This window comes from Pteropus medius, unplaced genomic scaffold (assembly GCF_902729225.1).
Source record: "Pteropus medius unplaced genomic scaffold, Ma_sr-lr_union100, whole genome shotgun sequence".
Taxonomy (NCBI): Eukaryota; Metazoa; Chordata; class Mammalia; order Chiroptera; family Pteropodidae; genus Pteropus; species Pteropus medius.
This window is the reverse complement of record NW_024340849.1, coordinates 30,955,159-30,979,947: the sequence shown is the minus strand read 5'-3', so window position 1 is coordinate 30,979,947 and position 24,789 is coordinate 30,955,159. Positions and strand designations below refer to the sequence as shown.

The 24,789-nt window shown below is 31.6% G+C and overlaps 1 protein-coding gene across 1 annotated transcript in view; it reads right to left on the bottom strand.

The window, feature by feature from the left end:
• CCDC178 (coiled-coil domain containing 178) overlaps positions 1-24,789 on the bottom strand; it is a gene marked incomplete at its 5' end in the record, with an annotated part of 313,561 nt that overhangs the window by 14,244 nt on the left and 274,528 nt on the right. Inside the window, one exon of the mRNA XM_039846669.1 lies at positions 15,368-15,502. Coding sequence (XP_039702603.1) covers positions 15,368-15,502 — 135 coding nt within the window. The remainder of the gene's footprint in view (positions 1-15,367; positions 15,503-24,789) is intronic.

The window sequence follows — 24,789 nt, the reverse complement described above, 5'->3', positions numbered from 1 at the left end:
AAAAAGATACAAAATCAAATGCTAAATTTTAGGCTTCTTATAAAAAATCATTTTGGCTCTTCTCTCCTCTAATAACAAAACAACTAAAATCATTGCTCTAAATAATTGGCTCTGAGAAGGCTTAAAGAAAAATAATCATACATCGTATAGTAATATGCTAATGTTCCAGGTTAAGTTCATAAATTAAAATTCCAGACTACATTTTTAAATGCCTAAATAAAATCCATAAGTTATTTTCAGGCAAATATGCACTCTGCAATTGAAAGAAATACACCTCAACACACGCACACACACAAGCACACAAGCAATTGAAAAGAAATACATCTCAAACACACACACACACACACACACACCACACACACACAAAAGCAATCGGCAGCCATTGCAGACACTGATGATCACCATTCTACAACTTTTTTCCTCATGTTTTTTGTTACATAGTACTTTCTTAATTTGTCTCCTAACTCTTGGTTTTCTCAACTTTCTCCTTTGATGGATAACATGCTTCTCTCCAGCTAAACCTAGGAAGCTAAGTTAGTCAGAAAATTCCTCTAATTTTCTCTTTTTTTCATTAACCTCCTCAAATTCATCTTCTTTGATGCCTTCACAATCTGACCACAAAACATACTACAGCCGTTCTTGGTCATCCATGTGCCCGTCAGTATTTCAGTTGCTCAGAGGATACCTCTATACAGGTCCCTACTCTCTTATTAAGCTATGTATAATCTAAATAGGACTGTTGGCTTGAAGTAAGGTCTCTATCAATTCTCCTTTCTTCTTTTTCTGGTTATCCTTAGCTCCAAAGCTTGGAATCATATAGTTGTCTTCCTCCACTTCACCCTAAAGAGTCCATTGTTTTAATACTCAGTGCCTGAAATGTCCATCATTTCCCCTTCTCTATTTCCTCTGCTGCTACTCTAGTACAGTATCTTATCATTGTAGACTTACTTTTTTTAAATAGTAGCTTCTTGGCTCCATTCCCCAAATATTTTCATTGTAAATCTAGGCTAGTTAGCTTTTTAGCATGTTGCTTGTGTACTATAACTCTCTTAAAATGACTATTCACTATTAGCTGTATTCAGCTTGTTCCTTTGCCTAACTTTCCTTGTCTTCCACAATAGATCCACAAAATATAAGCATAGAACGTGCCTGACTGCTCTTTATCTCATCTCTCTCTCTCTATCCATCTCTATCTCTCATTCCAAACTTGAATACTCTGCAGCAGCATATTTCATTTGCCACAGTATGGATTGAGAATCAGAAAACATGAGATCTAAACCTGGCTCTACCATTACATGCTGTGTCGCAGGGATGGATCATTTCAGCTCTTTGAGAGTTAATTTATCTTATTTTTAAAATGGGCATAATAAAAATCTTCCTTCCTTAGAATTCTTTGTGATAGCAAAATTAAAATAAACACAAATCGAAAATATAAAAAGCTACAGAAACATGAACCAATGCAGTGATACTGAAACTCACTAACTACACCTGATGTTGTCAGGATTCATATAGTGCAGTTTCCTCTATTTCTTCTCAGAAAGACTATAGAACACCACTAACACAGCATTCTGAAATGAGCAACTCCTTACTCATAATGTTTGGAAGAGTTGTTTTTTTTTAATTGCTATCTTAACTTTTATCAGGTAAAGAAAAGATAAAGGAGGGAGTGAGAAAGCTTTTCTGCAAGATCATTGTTGTTTGGAATCTGTTAGGATAAATATTTCTAAAGAAGGAAAGAAAGCTAAAAGGGGAGAGAAAAAATAAGAACAAGGAGCAGTTTGATACAGAAAAATAACATTTTATAATCCAACATCAGCCCTGGGTTTTGACTTTTGAATGAATCAGCTGGCTGAGAACTTTTTGATCCAAAACAGGGAAAGATGCCAGCTGGCAACTCTAGAGGCAGAGTTCTAGAGGCTTGCAGAGCTCCTTCTAGTTCTATAAAAAGGTTTTAATAAGAAAACATGCATTTAATTTATTACAGAAGAAAAGAAAAATCTGATCATTTACTCTTGTAGTATTTGCTAGAAATTATATGTTTAAAGGCCTATGAGATGAAAAATTTTGACAATATATAAGAAATTTTGATTTCATGCTTTGCTCACTATGCTGCAGATGTTTTTGTTTGTCTGTTTGTTTGCTTTTTGCATCCAAAATGGTGTGATGTTAACCTAGCAGCAGGATGTGGTACCAAGTCTGCAAAATGAAACTCACTTGCTCAAACAATGTTGGCAACATCTATAGGCATTTCTATCTGGGAAGGTGTAGGTCAGGGGCAAGTGATTAGGAATTTGAAGTACAATTTGTGAATATTGGGGAGCCTTACACTCATCATTAAATAATTTAGCTTATTTACTTAATGCTTCAAATCGATTTTAAAGTTAGGATTTCAGAATATTAGATATTATATTATACATTCTGTAAGAAATAGGCCCAACGGAGTAAATCGGGATATAGGACAATGCTGCATATTTCATAATTTTATACTAAGCAGTCAAGTTTTCATTCTGGTAGGTCATTTGACTCTCTGCAGGTGGCTATGCCTGCCTCTGAACAGAGAGCCCTGACTCACATGTTACACAAATGAAATGCGATTATCTTTGTGGGTAGCATCGTATTACTCAGAATAAGTCTTTAGGTCTAATATAAAGATCCTTTAAATAAATCATCCAGCTAAGCTTCTGTGGCCCCAAACTCCTAATTTAAAAATGTTGATAAATGAAGTACCTCTTTAGTTAATAAATGAAGTATCTCTTTAGTTATCCTTTGTCAGCAACATTCATTTTAATGGAAAGTGAGTTTACAGGGTTACATGATTGAACTACTGAGCCAAGTCAGTGTTGGCAAATGATGGGCTAAATTATTGATGTTACACACTAATGAATTCTGATGAGAAATAAAACACAGACATTACGTTTCAAGTGGTTCATAATTATTTTTGTACTTTAAAAGCAATTTTATTCTTTTTCCAAATCATACTGGTTCTATAAAACAAAAACATAGTTAGTGATTATACTAAAATTATTGAGTTTGTGGCAAAAAATGCTCTTGCAAGTTTTCATTTCTAGTAAGATAATGTTATTCACACTAGGTTTCTGATTTCCTTATAGACTTCTGGGAAAAGATAATTAAATTAAATGTCTAAATTTTAAAGCCAGTCTTTAAATAAGATAATCTGCTTTGCAACCATGGTTAGCATTTCAATAGATGTGTTTATAACCTATGATATGTCTATCAACATATTTACTGGAGCTGTGTTGAAATACGTAATTACTTCAGGTAATGACAAATACAGAAGGACTTCTGTGAAGCAGTTTTGTTTTAGTAAAGATGTTATTTTCAAACGTGTGATACGGAATAAGTGTGTATGATAAAATGATGGATATTTGACAGTCAGGGCCTGATGGTAATAATTGAAGCAGGTTCACATTCAGGAAAGGCACACAGTGGTCTATACATTCCATTATGTAATGACAGTGTCCTTTCATATTTCCTCATGACTTAACTGTCTCAGACTGAGACTTTTATTGTATGGGTCTGTGACCTTCCTTCTTTCTAGCGGAATGACTCAAAGGCTCAACATGAGGAGATCTTACACTGATTTTTAATGCAGAGGGATCAGAAGTAGAAACCATAGTTGACAAGGTATCAGATCAAAGTTTCATCTCTTGTTGTTCATGAGTAGGACAAGTCCCTTAGCTTCTCCACAGCTCAGTTACCAACCCCCTTAAATGAGGCAATAGGTCATCTTCTCCTATCAGAGAGGGTTGTTATAATTAAACAATCAGATATGCATGAAACTGAAACCTGCTATGTAAATATAAGGTAAATTTCTTATATATGCCTAGGATCTAGTTCATTTTAGGGAAGTCATCAGAATTAATGTAGAAGATATTCCCTTTAACAACTGAGGGATATGATGCAGGGGAAGGGAATGAAAAGAGTTTTCAAGTCAAGGTTGGGTAGACACATTAGATTATATTCCCCTTATAATAGTATATGCAGATCTATACAAGAATGAAAATTCAAAGGTAAAACTTCTTTCATTGTGTTGGATTGAGGTAGGAGATACAGTACAGGGCACTATAGGTCTCAGTTGGTGTACATTATATGAAATTTCAAAAAAAAAAAAAGGACTTGTTTATCTTAACTCTGTAACATTCCACTTTCACAGTAAGGTTTACTGACTCATTTCCTTCGTCTTCATAATTTTCTCTTTATCTACGGTAGACTTGGCACCATTTGTGAATAACAAGGCTACTTCAAATTTTATCTCTTTAGCATTTTATTTAAAAACTTTATCTTAACATCTTCCTCATTACAACTACACTGTTCATTGTTCTATAATCTTGACACTTTGGAATGAAAAATCATGTGTCTGAGTTAAACTCATATCAAAGCAGCATCATTATATAATGATGATGCTAAGTTGTATGAAAAATACCTACTGGATATGCTCCATTAGTCACTAATTTTCAAACTTAAAGTTCTGTCTTTGAAAAACTCCTCTCCCCCACAACACTGACATGGCTCCTCCACTTGAAAAATGTACTGCCTGTATAAAGTGAATTTAAAAATGATAAAAATGTCGAGTATTATTTTAAATCCAAGAAAATAATCAGGATAAACACAAATTTATATCTTTCTAATAAAAACAATTACAAATATGCTTATCTTATTTAAAAATTTTAAAAAAGCAATACATTTTAGTTTTAACATGTTATTTAACAGAATAAATTCATGAAATTAAATGTTGATAAATGCTTTATTAACTTTCTGAATCTACATCACATTGACATATGTATGAAATGAATATAGTTCAATTTTAAATATGAATATTTGAATTGAGATTCTCCTGCATTTATCTTCAAATGGAAGGAAGATAGGTGATACAACACTACCATTGTTACCTACAGGTATTTATGCATGCTGTGAAAGAGAATCTTGTACATATTTTGAGAGATGAGTCAGAAGACCAACAGTATAAGTGATGAACAAAAAAAAAAAAAACAATGAACTAGAGAGTGAAAGATTAGGAACGAAGTGGAAACCACTTTGAGGAAAACAGGAAATAGAAATATGAGGCTATGGGTTGGGGTGAAGAAGCTCTTAAACACACTCAAATTAATATTTGGCAGCTAGGTCATCATGTAAGAAGAATAAAATCAACTTGATTATATTGAGTCAAGAACTTCATTTATTTAACATCTTTATAAAAATGTTCCTAGGTATTATCTTAGGCTCTATACGTTAAATTCTAAGTGATAATTAAACAATGAGTTTAAACAATGAGTTGAGTCTACTGGAGATATGGCCCTGATCACTTTTGTAACTAATTTTGTACTCTGCTCTACTCCAGCTCTGTGATTCACCCACACAGGTCCTCTAAACCTACCCAAAGAAAATCATTCAGCTGAATTACTGATTCAATTACATGCAGTTAATCTTGCATTAATTTCTTAATTTTATTCAAAGTATTTTCTAATTTTGCTTATAACTCAATTATTGAAACATGTGATGTAGAAATGCGTTAATTTCCAAATATTTGAAAAGTTTTCCAAATATCTTTTAATTCTTGATTTCTAATAATTCCATTGTGGTCAGAAAACATATTCTTCACTATTTCAATCCTTTTACATTTATTGGGACTTGTTTTAAGAATCTGTATATGGTACATATCTGGAAATGTTCCATATGCATTTAAAATAATGTATATTCAGCTATTGTTGAATGGAATGCTCTGTACATGTCAATTAGGTCAAGTTGGTTGATGGTGCTGTTTAACTCTTCTATGCTCTTATTAATTTTCTCTTTGCATGTTCTATCAAATCCTGGAGAGGAGTATTGAAATCTCAAATTATAATTATGCATATTTTTATAGTTTTCTCAATACTTACTTAATGTATTTTTTAAATTTTCTTATTAAATGCATATATATATATGTATATTTAGGATTGTTATATGTGCTTGGAATGATTTCTTATCTTAATAAAATAACCCTCTTGATCTCTAGTAATTTTCTAGTTATGAAGTTTACTGTGTCTGATATTAATATAGCCTCTCCAATTTATACTTAGTGTTGCATGGCATGTCTTTTTACTTTTAACCTATCAGCGTCTTCATATTTACAGTGTATAATTTTCAGACAATTAAGTTTGAATCTTATATGTTTTTTTAATTGTGACTTTATCTGTTTTTTTTTTTTAACTTGGGGTTTTTAGTCCATTTATATTTAATATAACTTTTGATATGGTTGAACTTAAGTCTACAGAATCAATATTTTTGCTGGATAGAAAAATTGGTGACTTTTTTTTCTTCATCAGTTTAAAAATATTCTTCTACGTTTTCTGGCCTCTATAGTTTTTGATGAGATGATAGAGGTGATTTTTTATTTCCTTTCTTCTGGCTGCTTTTAGATTCTATCTTTATCTTTAATTTTCTTTACCTTTAGTTTTCAGGAATTGATTACAATGTACCTAGGTATTATTTTAATGTATATATCTTTTCAGGGCTTTTTTGAGTTTATTGGATGTGTAATTTGTATTTTTCACCAAAATGACCATATCATTCTTATATATTTTATGGTTTAAATGCACTCCCTTATGGTAGCTGGTATATTAAGCAATGGTACTACCATAAGACTGTCAGAGCCCAACACAGTCTGCCCCTAAATATTCCACAATGGCCTACTGAGTACTTTAATTAAAATTACTTGACAAGCAGCAGCCAGGGCCAGAAGGTCACCTTGAATTCCCTGTTTCCTTGGATGCAGGAAATATATCTCTCATGTGAAAGGTGTCCTCACTGCACCTGGAAGACACCCCTTCCCTTATCACTAGAATGAAACAAGTCAGAGCCAAAAAGTCTGGAAAATCAACTCTTACTACCTCTTTTCTAATTTACTACTTTGTTTAAATTTCTCACTAACAAATATCAAACCTTGCTTAGATTCCTTTCTTTTGAGCACTAACTTTTTTGTTCTGTCAATTTCTCATGATTTATTGTTACTTTGTCTAAATAATATAAAAAGGTGCCTATTTAGATCATTTCTTTAAGCCTCATTTTATGATCTGAGCATCATATTGTGATTCTCCTGTGTGCACATATTAAATTAGTTGTTCTCCTGTTAATCTAGCCTTGTGTCAATTTTATTATTTTATTACTAGTCCTGCCGTAAGAACGAAAGAAAGGTAAAGGGAAGGGGGAATTCTCTCCCTCCACAACAAGAAGAAATACCTAAGATGTACAGGCCAAAATTTTAGCACTTGGTTTGATAAATTAATGGTCAAAAATTATTTACTGACTGTTCAATGCATTTCTGCAATATCAAACCTAAATTAGCCTGTTATCTGTGGCCTTATTTAAAACCTTACTTTATCTCTTGTCTTTCACTGTCTTCCTCTGAGACTATCTACTCTCAGTAACAGAGACAAAGAAAATTGCCAAGTTTGGTAGTTGAGAGCAGTACCCTCTAGCCAAACTGCCTGGGTTTAAATTTTGTCTCTCCTATAAGCTAGGTGACTCTGGGCAAAATATGTAATCTCCATGTGCTTAAGTTTCCTTTTCCATAAAATGGGGATACTATGATAGCACCTCCTAGAGTTCTTTGAGAATTAGTTGAATTAAAATTTATAAAACACTGATGACAATGTCTGACACATAGTAAGGATTAGACAAATGCCTTGTTAAAGAAAGAAAAGAAAATCAAGAAACAGTGTCTATTCCATAGCCCTGAAATCTGTTTTCCAAGTTTCTCATACTTCCTCTGCTTGAAGGTATTCTCCTCTTTCCATCTCACACAATGTTCTTCTTCCTCTATTTATCTTCAGTTACTCATTCTTGGAAGCCAGTTTCAAGTTCCATCTCTTTTATAAAAGTATTGCCCTGAATTCAGACCTAAGTAGCTCTCTCTACTTCCCAGCCAACAAAAAGGTTTCTGTCTATACCTGGTAACACACTTACCCATATGACTAGTTATTCCCTAATATTTTGTATATCTACACTTCATTTTATTTCTGATATTCCCTGTCTTACATTTTTATTCTTTAATAATTTAAAATTGGTACTTATTTTCCCTGTACACTATGGTGTTTTATTCTTACATATCTTTATCTTTGTCTCAGACATTTTCTTTCTACAATCCCTTGTTCATCTTTTGTTGATGCCCCTTTCACCTTTCATGATTTGGTTTAGGAGTTATCCCCTTCAGAAAATTGACCTTACATTCACAGAATAGGCTAAGTGCCCTTCTTGCCATCATTTATATTTATACAACATATTTGTCTGCCTCCTCTATGAGATTGAAAGCTCTTTGAAGACAGGGATTATACCTTTGGACTCTCAGTGTCTAGAAAAATGCCTTTGACACTGTAGGCAACCCCCCAAAAGGGGTTTTGAATTTAATTGATATTCTTCAACTTAACTGTAAGCTACTTAAGGTCAAAGATCATGATGTATATTATATGTATTCTATTGGCACTCAATAACTACGGATGAAATCGGTATTTCAGTATGTTATGGAAATGGACATTCCTCACCACCATCAATCAAAATGGAATTCTAAAGGCATCTTTTACTATAGAATGATAATGAAATAATCAGTTCTAAAGGTAGGTGTATAGAAGAAATGAACTTATACGTTCTCTTTCACTCACAATTTTCTGGCTCTGAATTGACTTTTGGCAACAGGCATTTAAATCTTAGCTATAGTTGGCTTTGGATGAGGGCAGAATGTTGATTTTACATTTAACAAAAGATATTGATTAAAATGTGGCTCATTTATTTGGATGTTTTAATTTAGAACATTTGTTTAATTCTTTTAGTTTATGTGTTTATGCATACTTTAAACGTTGAACAAGAATCATTAAAAGGTTTTAATTAAGATGCATTTCTTTTGTTACATTATATGATTTAGATTATAGAGGTGCACCTAATATACGTAGTTTCTTCAATTCCCGAGTTTGAAATGATATCAGACGTGCAATTGCAAGTTCCTCAAGGTGAGAAGACTGGAAGCTATAAAAGCTTCTGTGATTAATTAATTTTGGCAAATTTTGGCAAGAAGGTATTGCATTTTTGGAATCATCTTACAATGGTATGAGGAAAAACAGGGAAGAAACTAAGTAAAAGTTGTAAATTGTCTACCATGTGCAAGGCACATTGTACACATTGTCTCATCTAATTCTTACTGCAACCCTTGGGTTGGTGCTGTTTATACTTATTCTATCTCCCAGATGATACTTCCAAACAAGCAAGCAACCAACTCTTCAACTCACCTAGGCTGAAACTCAAACATCAGCATTCGAAGACGTTAAGTCTCTATTTTCAGTTCCACACAGAGATAGGGATTAAACAACAACAACATAAATTTACTCTGAACTATTTCAAACTATTTATTTATTTATACAAATAATAAAGCAAAATATTTTGCTAAAATGCATTTCAATACCTCTTCTGTCATTTCATATGCATCTTCCTTATTTTATTTTTTCCTTAGCACATAGCACTACTATATTTTTAACTTGTTTGTTTATTGTCTTGTTTTTCCCAAAGAGATATAAATTCCCTAAAGGTAAAAAAAATGTGTTTGTTTTTGTTTATTATTGTATCTTTTTTCCTGAAAGAGTTTTCATTTTTATATAGTCAAATTTAACAATATTTTCTTTACTGGTTTACTTCCCTCATTTAAGAAGGACTTTCCTATCATTCAATATTCTATATTAAAAAAGAAGATATTATAGAGTTTTAATGCTTATTCTACAATCTATATAAACATACAAAATAATCTATTTTACTCTACTCTTCAGATATTTACTTGTATCCTTGAGATAACTGACAAATAAATAGTATACTCTCACTTATATTGTTTGAAATCCTAGTTTCATTCTATTTTACATTCCAAATATTTATGGGACATTCTTGGATTCCCTATTCCAGTGTGCAGCTTTAGGCTTGCTGCTTGTTTTGTAAATAAAGTTTTATTGGGCCACAGTTACATTCAATCATACTATTTTCTAAGGCTGCATTCCTGCTACAAGGCAGAGTTGAGAAGTTGCAATAGAGACTGTATGTCCTGCAAATCTAAAAACATTTACTATCAAACTTCATAAAGATAAAGTTTACCAACTGTTCTATTTTGTTTTATAGATCTTTTTATCTATTCCTGCATTATAATGCTATTCTGATTTATTTAGTATAGCTTTTTGATATGTTTTGCTACCCAGTGTCATAAGTTCCTAAACCCAACCTGAAAATAATTTTCTTTTTAACAAATGTCAGAGCTATTCTTGTGGATTTTTATCTTCTAAATGCATTTATAATCACCTTTTCAAGTTCAATGAAAAATCCTGTGTGGATTTTAAGTGTGATTGCTTTGAATTTGTGAATTTTTCAAATGTTGACTTTAAAAAATTGGCATCTTCCCAATATGTATAATTTTCTCATTCATGAAAATGATATATATATTTACTTTTACTTAGGTCTTTGATTATATCTTTTCATTATTGTTTAGTAGCTCTCTCCAAAAGGATTGAGATAACTTTTTATTAGGTTTATTATTAGGAACTCTATATTTCAGGTTGCCATTTTAAGTAACTGTTATTAATTCTGATGCTTTTCTGGTTGATATTCCTAGATTTTCTAAGAGAAACAACATATTGTCAGGCAATTATGATAGTTTTGTCATTTTTGCGCACAGTATCTGTACCTCTTAATCATCTTTCTTGGCTTACTGCTAAGGCTTCAGTGCAGTGATGCACAGTAATGGTGATAGCAGGAATCCTTATTTTTTACCCTACTTTTAATAAAATGTTTCCAGTAATTTATCATTTAGTATATTTTATCAAATTAAGGGAGTTTTGCTCTAATCTACTTTGCGACTTCTATTAGAGTAAGTATATGTTGCTCTTGTTAGCAAATTTTTAAAGAATATATAGAGTAATTACACATCTTTCTCCTTTAATAGTATCATATTAAATTACATTAATGTTTCCTAAAGTTGAATTTCTTTGCAGTTGAATAAAAACTCACAGGTTTTGATATGTGAGGCTCTTATTTAAAAAGTTCAAGCAGATGTGCTAATATTTCCCATTGTGATTATAAATTTTTAAAGTTTTCTCTGGCTTTCGATCAGTTCTTACTTTACATATTCTGAAGTTATGTTGCATGTGCATTAAGTTCATAATTGATATGTCGATGTACTTTATCAATAGGAAATACCCATATTTGAGTGTTTTCTTTTTGGTTTGAAGTCTCTCCCTTTGTTTTTAAATTAGAACTTATTGTTTTCTGGGCTTTTCATTCAAGTTTATATTTGTCTAAGGTGCATCTCTTCTAAATGAAATGGATTTTGTTTTTACAACCAATCTGTAAATCTGTACTTTAAACTGTGTCATGAAACCATATACAGTTATTATGATTACTAATATGGTTGAGTCTATGACCATGCTACCCTGAACAAGCCTGATCCTGTCTGATTTCAGAAACTAAGCAAGGGTCAGGCCTGGTTAGTACTTGGATGGGAGACCTAGGAAGACCAGGTACTGTAGGCATAAAAAATTTTTTTAAATAAGAGATTGTAAGCTCACAAGATCCTTGCAGTCTGTGAGGTCAACCTACAGTTGCCTCGACTAAAATAAATAAATAAATAAATAGATAGATAGATAGGTAAATAAATAAATAAATAAACAGATAAATAAATAAATAAATAAATGAAATAATAATATGGCTGAGATTATTTTGTACATTTTTATATTCTTCCTATCCTTTCTGTATTTTTAATTTTTCGATTTTTATGGTACTTTTTCTCTAGTAGTTTGGAAATGACAAATCTTATTTCTAGACTTCTAGTAGATATTCTTAACTTATTAGCAACTATATTAAAATAACTTTTTTACTACTATCTAGAATTAAGCAGTAAAATTTAGCAATTTAATATTATTCTTCAATCATAATATCTCTAACTGTATTTTAAAAGTCCAAATTTCTATATATTTTTTTGTCTTAAAAAAATAGCTTTAGAGATTTTCTTTTATATCTCATTGTTAAGTGATTTTATGTTTTTATCCTGTGTTTTTCCTGGCTTCTTTTTATTTGCACAGTTCTCCTCCATATATAGGAAAACTGAGCTGTCCCTGCATGTATTGTGTGTGTGTGTGTGTGTGTGTGTGTGTGTGTGTGTGTGTGTGTAAGAGAGAGAGAGAGAGAGAGAAAGAGAGAGAGAGAGAACGAGAATGAGAGAATGAGAGAGCAAGAGAGGCACCTTATTTTTGTGCCATCAAAATTCCTGGTAAAGCACCTAGAGAATGCTTGTGTTTATTAACTTACAGAATTGTAGGAACCTAACCTGAAAAGAGTCTTTGAGGTTATCACATTCACTCTTAATAAACCAATTCACTAATTCAATTAATAATCAATTCAGTCAACAAATATTTTTGAGTAGTGTAGTTGAGAAGTGTAGTTGGTACCAGGAAGATAAAGATGAGCAAATGAGACATGTTTTTCGACTGAGAAGGCTCACATTCTAGTAGGTGAGGAGTTACAATCACATATACAGATGTTTGTTTAAGGAGGTCGGGGGAACATGCCAGGTGAGTGCTGCCTGAGGAGGTTGTCCCTGGCCTCTTAGACTATTCACTTTCCCTCAACTACTGCAGTAACTTCTGCCTGAGCACCAGCAGTGCATGATCAGACAGCAACATTTGTTAGAATAGGTATTCCTATTGAGCCCAAATCCACTTTCCAAACTTTTCCATCACTGGTCCAGGTGTTGCTCTCTAGAGCTCAAATATATATATATATGCGACTTCCCTTAGCAGTCTTTTAGATGTTTGTCCTCCCGAAGTCTTTTCCTTTTACAATTAAAAATTCTAAATTGTGTATATTTTCCCTCTCCTTGATCTTTCTTATTTTAATGCTCTCTAATGTATCAATATGGCCACTAAACTATGCTTTCCAAACCTGTATAAAACACTATAGATGTACTCAACTTTTGAAAAAGTATGAGACTATCATCTCCTTTACCCAGACAAAATACATGTGCTTACACAATCTAAGATGATATTAACATGTTGTAGCCAGATGCATCACATTCTCTTATTTAAATGATGTATTAATGCCCAGTCTTTTTCCAAGTAAGATGCCAAAGAGGTATTAAATATTAAATACTATTAAATAATTCCACAATATTGACATACTGCTAAATTATATGAAAGAAGAGAGCAATAACATCTGATCTGTTAGCAATTTCTAGCCATGTTGAGTTAAACTGTAGAGACCGACAGCTGTAGACTCACTCTGCGAATATATTAAATCGCTCTCCCACATTACTCTTTAAAAAAATTGGATATAATAAGTGAAAACAAGATAGGCACGGATACTCGCAGATTCCTTTAGTGGCCCTGCTACCATGCACCCTCAAAAACAACTGAGCAAGAATTGAACTAATTTCACTGATGGTATAAAGCTCCAAAGGAGCTTAGGATCTTCTAGGATGACGAGAGGAACAACAAGTAGGAAGAGTGAACTGCTAAAAACACAACCACAGTATGGTGATATGTATAGGCTGAAGGTTTAGGACAATTTTTCTTTCAGTGGATTGCACATTTCTATAGTTTCATAGCAATAACCTAAAAATTATATTTTCACAATTTTTATTAAAAGCCTAAATTGAAATATTCTAAATTGAAGACATCTCCTGCAGATTAGAAAAGAATCCACCAAATTATTCTCTTCAAGTTCCCTAAATATAATCCAGTCTTGCTGCTGTGTCTCTAGATGTTGAGTGGTTGTGTTTTCCTATCCATAGGAAATTTCCACTGTTATGTAACAGCCCTAAAGATAATTTAAAATGAAGTTTGGTAAAAATATATTGGTAAATTAGTAATAAAAAATTAGAATAATGATTATTGAAGGTTGTGTATTAAGAATTCACTTTATCAATATTCAACTAGTTTCTACTGACATTTTTCAATATTTCAAAATACACCCTAATTCACAATGAAAATTTATCATTTGTAAGATTTTTAAGAATGTTTATATTTGGGCAGAAATATGAGATTTTTCTAAGATAATAATTAGAACATACTAATTACCATTGAATATTTAAAAGAAAATCACAGGTTATAGCCCGTCCATAGTTTTTAATGTATTATATGTAAATAGACTTTTTTTTAAAAAAAAAACCCATGTTCCTGACTTCAAAATAGTGCAATTATAATTTACACTCAAGTTTGTACATGAATTTCTATTAAACCTATACATTTTAAGCAATATTTTTTCAAAACTTTAAATTTCTGCTATTATTTTTTTTGTTATAATTCATTTTCAATAGAATCTATTTATATATCCTAAGAAGAAAACAGCAAAAATAGTGATCAGTAAAAATGAAATTTGAAATGGCTTTGGAAGTGCTTTACAGAATCCTTTTCTTTAATTGTAGTAAAAGCATCATGAAGTGATGTAATTAAAATATTTAGAAAAAGATGTGGTTTAAGTTCAGCATGCATTGTTTACACTGCAAGTTAATGAAAATTATGGTTTTAAAGAACATGTGTCTTTGTCTTTTTTTAAATACAACAGATACTTCTTATTTTCGCTTTTTAATAGAACAAGGTAGTGTGTGTTTTCCTTTGGGAAGTCATGTTTTATAATATTGTAACATCTCAAACAGTAAAATAGTAATTTGAAAAGATTTAGGCCATTTTCCTATAATGGTCTTCACAGAGACAGTATGGGTTTTTAAAATAGATCAGAGCCTTAAAATAACAACAATTGACTCACTGAAAGTTTTTTAATGGGACAAATACTAAAATTTCACACGTATCTGGAACCATAGTTACATTCTAACCCTAAGTTGCTTATTTTTTTAAAATAAAGTCATCTCCATATCCTGCTTAGGAGGCTGAGCCTCTTGCAAAACAGAAAGAGAAAGAAAACAGTTTGAAAAATGAACCCGAGTGTCATTCTCACTGCGGTAGATTTCACACAAAAGCAACTATAAGGCAACTGTTGACAGTATCTTTGAAACAGCGGAATGTCATCTGCAAAGCCCAAAGATTTGGGGGGGAAATATATTTATCAAATGTATTTATAGATTTGGGGGGAAATATATATATATTTATCAAATGTATTTATAAAATCCATTCCGAGATTTGTGAGAAATAAGTTCAATCTCTTCTCCCCCGCAAAGTATGCATGGTATATATGCTAACTTACTGAATTCATCCTTCATGCAATTCCAGTTTATTAAAGAGGTTAAAAATTTATAAAACTCTGATGGGATATGGTTTTAATGCTTCATCACACTACCCATCATTTGCTTTTCAATCTAGATCAGAATGATCTTTCCTACTTCCCTGCAATCACCTACCTGCACAGCTAATATTTTCTGAATGCTCTCTTGAGAGTCTGTCTGGAACTTGGCCAGCCTCATCTGGCTGTAGAGGACCACCAGTTCGAAGTACTTCTGCCATACCTTGTGTATCCTTCTTTGCAGCTGACAGAGCTAAAGGGAAGAGGGAGGGGGAAAAAACACAAGTCAGAGTAGGAGAGGAAATTAATGGCAGTGTTCAAGAAGAATGATGGAGGGAAATATAGAAAGCAGTCAATAGCCCATTCTGCACTGTACAGACCTGACAGGAATTTCACAGTCTCTTGATTTTTCAGCCCACTCATGCGCATTCATCAGAAACCAGTCACATCTGGCCGCCAGGATGGGGGGTTAATTTTCTCTAAATGCCTCAGCAGTTTTGTTCTAGCTGAGGCAAACTCTGTGACTGCAAAGCTGATGAGTAAAATATTTCTACTTCACCCAGTTTAACTCAAAACCGATAGCCTCAGGACATATTGAACCTTTCTTTAAAAAAATAATCTTTTAAAGCTTTTTTGAATGGCACATCAGGTCAAGCCAAAGTTTAAAAATGCAACTTTAAGACTTTGATGGACACCATCGCTTCCTTTTTTCCTCATAAAGCTTACCATTGCTCGGCAATGTGTGCTTTAGAGCATGACAAAACTAAAGAGAATTAACTTAGCCATCAACTGCTGAGGGAGAACAATAACAGGGAAGAAATTTCCAGCTAGAACTCCCTATTAATCTACCTCCCTCTGACTATGTGACATGGAAACATCTCACTGCACTAAAGTACAGTAGATGCAACATTCAGTAGTGACATGTTTCATACTGAATCTACACAGAGAAATACTTCTCCTTTGAGGCATCCTATATCTTTCAAAAGTTTAATATAAAACCAACCAAATAAACAACAAACATAGAATTTTTATCAAAACAATGTGCATTTGTCCTTCAAGAGTTCTCATAGTCACACCGCACAGAATTGTTATAATTATTTTCAAAGAAATAAATTAATGGTAAATCCATATTAAAAAATTTATATGTAATATATTCTGTCACTGAAACCTCTTCTGGATTTTGATAATGTGGGTAATTGCTTATGTTTATTTCTTTTTATTTTGTAGAATGTGTATTTTGTAGAATGAAAAGATAAACACCAAGAATTTCATATCAAACATTTCTTCATAACAAAATAAAACATGCCACAAAATACAGCTATTTTATGTTCTATTTATTGATCTGGGTACTGATGACATGCAAGGGATCCTTTGAAAAACTTTATTACACAGTGCATGTATAACTTGTGAGCTTTTTGTTCGCATATTTCAGTAAAAGTTTACTTTAAAATAACTATTGAAAAATAGTTACCTGGTGTTGCATGTGAATTGTTTATTGTCTGTAACTTCATTATGAATTGTAATAAGCAACACATAGGTATTAATGTAAACCCACAGAAAAATCAAGCCTCTATTCTTGGTTAATTGGCAAACTTAGGAAGAAAATACAACTTTGAAAACTATAGCTATTTCAGCTTGCTAAATGCTGAAATACATTACCTGGAATTATTTCATGGGCATTTCAGATAATTTAGGCCATTGAATTAAATAGTAACATCACTTTTTGAAGAGAACATTTGGCAATATTAATTTTAGCTCTGTAATATTTTAATATGTATTTAATTAAAATATTTTAATAATTTTAATCTAATATAAAAAATTCTTTTCCTGCTAACTCTGACAGCCAATGAGGAATATCCTTTTCTTGATATACTCATTAAGACATTAGAATACTTTAGTGTATGTATTAAACCATTATCATGGTATCCACAGATATGACAAAAAGCAAATAAAAGGAAGATGATTTTTAGAGGACTTTCTTAAAGTGAAGATAATGTTTTCAAGTGAGAGCTCTTCAGTGTGTGGAAAGTCTTTCAAAGAGGAGCTCATTAACCAAAATGAACTGAGTAGTAATGTTTCCCACTACCACATTTAAATGAGAAGAGCTTGCATACGGCAAGTCTCATTTATTCAGTTTTCTGTATTCAAGCTTGAGGTAGCCACAAAGGCATTACATTAGTCCATATACAAGTGTTTAACTGAAGCTGCTTAAACAGAGAAGTTCATTTAGTATCAACTGAGAAACAGTAATATCTCAAGAGTTTTTTGGGAAAAGCTATAGCTAATAGGCCTCTGGAAAAAGAACCAAGAAGGGAAAAATTGAAGAAATTCTTAAAGAGAGAAGAATTAGCATCCAATAGAAGTCACATATACACACATACATCTGGGTATTAAAGACAAAAAGATGATCAACGATAATACGTAGAGAAAATATTTGAGATGCTAGGAAGGATGGCTGACTTAATCTAAGAGTTGGCCATAATAATGACTGTTTTGGGAAAGTGGTTATGATAAAAGCCTAGTTATAAGATGTCAGCAGACAATGATCACTCAATAAATATTTATTAAAATTAACTCAATAAAGTGAATTGGTAAAATTTCATTGGCAAAAGTGAAGAAGTGATTAAGACTCTTAGGAACTTACTAATTAATGGGAGAAGAGAAAAATAAAACAAGTGAAGTAAGGAACACAAACATAGACAAAGGGAAAATTAAACAAAAGAGTAAATTGAGAGTGGCAAAGTCCTTCAGGTGATGACAGAATTTAGGTTGGAAAACCCAAGGAACTGAAATGTTTTTTGATCTCTCCAATCTCAATTAGACCAATATTTCTGGAATGAAACACTCGTGATTACATTCTTGAAATGTAATCATTTATTCCTGAAATGATTATATCCCTGCCCTCTGATTCAGATTTTAGGGAAGGTGAAGTGGAATGAGGGAAGAAATGGTAGAGAAACAAAAAGAAATAGTAAAGGACGCAAACACATTGGATGGAGGAATAGCAAAGGCATTTTGAAGACTTGCCATGTACTTAGAAGTAAGAATGAAATTTAGAGCATTGACAGATAAACTGGGCTGCGGCTTAACTCCAAATATTCCAAGAATTTTGGAAGAGAATGTGTATATTTTCACAGAACTGAGAAAGAGCATATTAGAACAGGAAAAGAGTCATTTGGGAAAAAACATCCTCATTCCATTGCCCTCAGTTTTGTTATATGAAAGAGGATGTGAGGATATTTAGCTGTATCAGTATAGCTGAATGGAGAAATAGCTGGTGTGTACTTTGAACCATTTAAAATGGTGTAAAGGAATTGGAAGAGTTTTCTGAGAATGGTTTCTGACCAGATTGAATTTGTAGTAGACTTGCTAAACCTGGCTCTAGCACTTGCTTTGTTAGTTCTTTAGAGAAGGAAGCCCAAATATGGAACTCACTCATATTTCTTTTGAGATAATGATCACTATGTACTTATTCACAAAGAGAAAAATCAATCAAGTCCATTTGACATGGTGTGTTGAGATATAGAGAGTTGGTGATTTTGTCTCAATGTGAGCATTGCATACAGTGTACATTTGTGAGCATTGTATACAATACACATTTATACATTTGGTAAAAATACATTCTGGTTTGATTAGGCTCCCATGACAATTTTTAAGATTTTAAAGCTTGATACTCTTGGACGTAAAGAGTATAAATTAATTGTCACTTTCAAGAATGAAAGATTTTCCATTTCCTACTTTAATACACTAAATTATATGGATTCTGTTTTTAATCCAAATTATTTTGATAACATGTATAAATTCATGACAATTGCTAATTCCTATATACCACATAAACTTGGATTTCATCCTAAATATTATAATGCATATACTATGATATACAAAACCTCTAATTATATAAATTTAGACTTATATTATTTTATTGGTGATGCATATAAAAATTAAAAGAATAAAATAACACTATTTGATAGTCCAATTACAGGTTTCAAAAACATTAGGTCTTAACCATAACCAAATTCCCATGTTCTCAACATTGAAATTAGAAATTTCAAAGCATATCCTTTTTTAGGGATTTTACAGGGCGAGGTTGGAGCATACAATTATCTGGTTTACATTATGGAGGACACATGAATAAAATAAAACCTTATTATATCTAGCCAAAAGGGGACAATTGGGATACACTGTAGAAGAAAGCGGTGAAATAGAGTTGAAATATATTTGCTTTTTACTGTGTCTGAGAAAAAAAGTTCATAAGTGTGATTTTAAAAATAGGTCCTCGAATCATTTGATAATTATTTCTTTAAGAAGTGAAGCAGAATTTCCGTCCCCTTGAATGTGGGCTGGACTTAGTGAGTCTCTTGTAAAGAACAGGATATGGCAGAAGTGATATGATAGTATGCCACTTTCAAGAAACACATACATACAAACTGTGACTTCGGTCCTAGGTTTTCTCTCTAATACTCTCAGATCATTTGATCTAGAAGAAGCCAGCTCCCATGTTGAATGAACAGCTCTGTAGAAAGACCCACATGGTGAGAAACCAAAGCTTGTATTTATTTATTTATTTATTTATTTATTTATTTTTATTTATTTTTTTTGACAACAGCTCTGTAAGTGATCTTGGAAGCAGATTCTCCAGCCTCTTCAGATGGCTGCTCCCCTGACCAACAACTGGATTGTAAGCATATGGGAGACCCTGAGTCAAATATCACCTAGCTAAGCAGCTCCTGATTCTTGACTCTCAGAAACGTTGTGGGACAATAAATATCTATTGGTTTAAAGTGCTAAAGTTTGGGACAACTTGTTATGCGCCAATAGTTAACAATAAACAGATTCTTAACACTCTTCCTCCTTTCTCTCTTTGCCTAGCAAGGAAATAATTTACCATATATATTTTCTGACTGGAAAGCAAAAGTGCTCTCTTAATTCACTGTTTAGTTTAAGGCTGAAAATGAAAATGATTTATTAGTAATAAGAGGGTGATTAATAAATACTTATTGATTGATGAAATATAGTTTGTAGCATCTAGGAGCTCATTATTTTAATTGAAGACAGTGCAAAAGAACTATAATTTAATAGCTCTAGAAATTTTAAAAAGGTTCATTATTAACAAATATTTTTCATGTATCACATCAATATATTAAAGAAAAAAAAATCATCCCCCAAATAAGTTGATATAAATCAACACTGAACAAAAAGAATCAACAATGAAAAAATTGTCTTGGCAATTTAGGAATAAGGACAGAAGAAAATTTCTTTAATCTGATAAAGAGTATAAACCAAAATTCCCCACAAATATTTTACTAAATAAAGATACTTTAGAAAAAGTTCCATGAATGCCAGGAAAAATAAAGTAAGAATATCATTAGTCAATACTACTGTTTAAAATTTTACTGCCAATACTGCCTAAAGCAATAATAAAATAAAAAAATATAGGTATAAGAGTTAGGAAGAATGTCTGCATAAAAACCTCAAGAGGCTCTACAAACTAACAATAGGAGGTAATAAGAGTATTAGAACTTTTTTGCCTATAAGATTAACATTTGAAATTATCAATAACATTTAAAATAATCAGTAATAACCAATTTTGAATTTGCTAATTATAATTAAAATTACCAATTTTAATATTGATAATTTTTAAAATGCCATTCATAATCACAACATGAACTGTAAGGTATCTAGGTGTCAATCTATTAAAGAATATGCAGGATTTTATAGAGAAAGTTAAAAAGATTTTTGAAAAATATAAAGTTCTGAACAAATAGAGAGATAGTATGTTCGCAAATGAGAAAAGAGCATCAAGGGCATGTCAATTTTTCACAAAGTAGTCTACAATCTCATCACATTTCATAGAACTTGATCTAAAATTCATATGGAAAACAAAGAACCAGAAATAACTAAGACAATTGTGAAATAGGAGAACAAGTTCAAAGAATTGACATGAAATGTGTAAAACTGGCCTTAAAGCATTGAGATGAATACACCTTTGATCAGAAAAGAGAGCTGAAAAAGAGAGACATTCATATAAAATATAGAAATTTGAAATATAACTAGATGGCATTCAAATCAGTGGAGAAAGGATGGCATAATTAGTTTTCTCCATACAGAGTCTAAAATAGAATTAGATCCTTAACTCAAATTATACACTAAAATAAAGAGAAAAGCTAAACTTTAAATTTTGAGGAAGAAAATATGATGAAAATAACTTTATAACCTTTAGGAGATTAAGGACTTTTAAACAAAACATAAAAATAATACCTTATGAAAGAATTGACAAATTAATTGTGTCAAAATTTTAAAAAAATTAACAAAATAAACTACAGGTTTAGAAAAGATATTAATAATACTTATAGCTGAAAAGGATTAATTTCTTTTTCATAGAAAAAGACCCTATAAATCAATAAAGAAAAAATATAAACAATATGACAAAAAACTGGACAAATAATACAAAAAAGCAATAAACAAAAAAAGAAAAATATTTGGTCTGTAAGCGTATGAAAACATGTTTAACCTCAAGAGTTGAATACACATAAATATACTTCACACTCAGATTGGCAATTATTTATTAAAAAGAAACCTGTTGATATCAATTGTTGGTAAGGATATGGGAAAAAAACAACTTTCAAATACTGTTCAAATTTGTGTATGATCTGACACAAACACTTTGGAGGGCAATTTGCCATTATCTTTTGATGTAGAAGATACCTTCTTTTGATCCAGCAATTATAGTTAAATTTACCTATTAGTCTATTCTAGACTAGTGGTATTCAAGAGAAGCAGGATCAGTATCACCCTAGAACATGTTAGAATAGTCATTCAGACCTACTGAGTCAGAAACTGGGCCGGGGTGGGAGGGCAGCAATTGGTGTTTTAATGAGACCTCCAGGTGGTCTAATGCATGCAAAAGTCTCAGAGATACTGCTTTCAAGAAATAGTCATAATAAGTTCTCAAGGAAACATATAAAATAATGTTCATTTACAGCATTCCTTGAAATAGTGGACATTTGAAAATAATCTAATTGCTTACACTTAAGTAAAGAAAAAATACATTGTGGTATGTTCGTATCCTAAACCTTGACATTTAAAATAAATACACTAAAATTGCACTTCATATGTATAGTATAACACTTATAGAAATTTATAAAAAATCAGAATAGTTAATATTTTAAATTAATAACTATGTAAAATAGTATTAAAAACACAGATGGAATGATAAACACTAAGAGAAGGTTAGTGTTTAACTGAGAAAGGAGGAGGGAGATAATATTAGGAATAGGCAAACAGAGGGTTTTAAGCTATCTATACTGGTTTAAGTATCCAAAGCAGATATGGCAAATATTAAGATTTACAAAGCCGGTAAAGGTACATAGAAATTTTTCATAAAACTTACTTACTTAATTACAGCTTAAACTTAACTCTGTAACTTATAGTATGTTTAGCTGTTTTAATTAAAAAAACAAACAAACAACTAGGTTAAGTTGAAATCTCTGCAAGAAAGGCATCCTCCATATTTTTTGGCTTGGGATTATTTAAGTTTAAGAAATTTATTATAATCTAATTTTAAAAACACCCTATTACACTTGACCATTTGCTAAAATATAAAAATGACTTTCTGTATGAGATTTTTGTTACATATCAATTAAGCGTGATCTTACCTATAATAAAATATCCAAAATATTAAGAGTTTACTTGTAATTACTACTTCCATCTGGTTCATAAATCATCTAAGAATTTTGGTATTTCCCACCAATCCATTCACAAAATTAATACGGTTGTTGAGTAGTAACTTTATAACTTATTTCATACTAAATTGAAGATAGACATATATAACATTTTCATGAGAACTGAATTTGCTAGAATTAGGGGAGGATTGTTGGTACTTCTGCTTGAAAAAGCATAAGGATATAGAAATTGATTAAAAGAATTTTGAAGAAAGATGTTTATAATCCCTCAAATTATTCCTTAAACTACAATTGTTTTTGTGATTTAAATTTTCTAACAATGATCAAATCATAAGATCAGATCCCTGATGATGGCAGTAACATTTTTATATCAGCCATGTTGATATTGTAAAGACACTTTGCTAAGTCAAAAATTTTAAAGGTAACAGTAGAGCACAGATATTAAAAATATATTTATATAAATAAATAGAATATTTTCTAAGCTTAGACACTTATTGTATGTCACTGTGTTGAAGGTAGACTAGTGGTTTATTTATTTTTTAATTGTCTCTGTGCATTACAGAACATAAATATCACTGCAAACATGCTTTAGATAAAATTAAATCAATTTTAGAGACATATGGTGCCAAAAATTAACTCTCCAAAGCACATAATTTAACTGGCTTTTGCAATTTAAGAACCCTGGGAAAAAGGAAAGGGAACATTTCAAGGAAATGAGAAGTGTCCTTATAATGAATTTCTGCTTATAAGAATCAGACATAATAACAGTCTTTTTAATTAAAGTACAAATACCATATGTATAGTTATCTGAAAATGAACCATAAATTGTTTTGCTAGAACACAAAGACCAGTCAATACTGAAAACACAGAAGTCACTTAAAATACAAAGGTCATACTAACTGGACTAGACAGTTCATGGGCAACACTCAAAGTTCTTTGTCTAATGCCTATTGATTTGTCCATCACTGGACTAATAAAAACATACAACTGCTAAAGAGCTCTCTACATAAGGCATATTTTTTTAGCAATATTTCATTTATACTTTTTTGGAGGAAACACTTCTTTATAAAAAGTGGGTGGCATTTTAAAAGAACACAGAATTTTTCTACATACAACATGGAAAATCCATTAGATACAACATTCAGACAGGAAACTAACAGAATCTGTACAATAAACAATCTTCATTAATACAACATGTAGGAATAAGATAAGAGGTGTAAAATATTCCAAATTCTGGTAGTAAAGATCACTTCCCAGTACACTGGGGTGGGAACTGGGAATGCGTATGCAGTGTTGACAATATGAGACAATTGTTAGAGATTACAGGATTTTTGAAGGAAGTATGTTATGTACGCATAGATTAACTTATCACAGGTATCTGAAAATCTGAGTGTTCATCTGATGTGACTGCTAGTGAGGTTGGAATTTCAAAGGTGAGAAGCCTGTAGCCTCACAGTAGGAATATTATGAAGAAGTTTTATTTTGGGAGAAAAAGCAGTTCAGATAATGTACTTGCATTTCCTGTATGTAAACAAAATCAAACAAATAGTCCAACTGCAGAAGCAGCTCTAAGAAAAAATCATGTGTATTTGACAAAGGGGAGAAAAAACATGTTGTATTCTGCAGATCTGCATTTGTACCTTAGATAATCCAATTAAAATAATATTTAAAGCTTTGGCAAAGTATGATAAAGGTCACTTGGGAAAAATAACAGTATTTTCCTATAGGGATATATTTTAGATGATAGATAATAGAAACACATATAGTCATTCATTTGCACTAAAATATTAACATAATGATTTTAATTTCTGGCCTGCTTGTTATAAGTTTTCACATACTGAAAGCATACTGCCTTTCT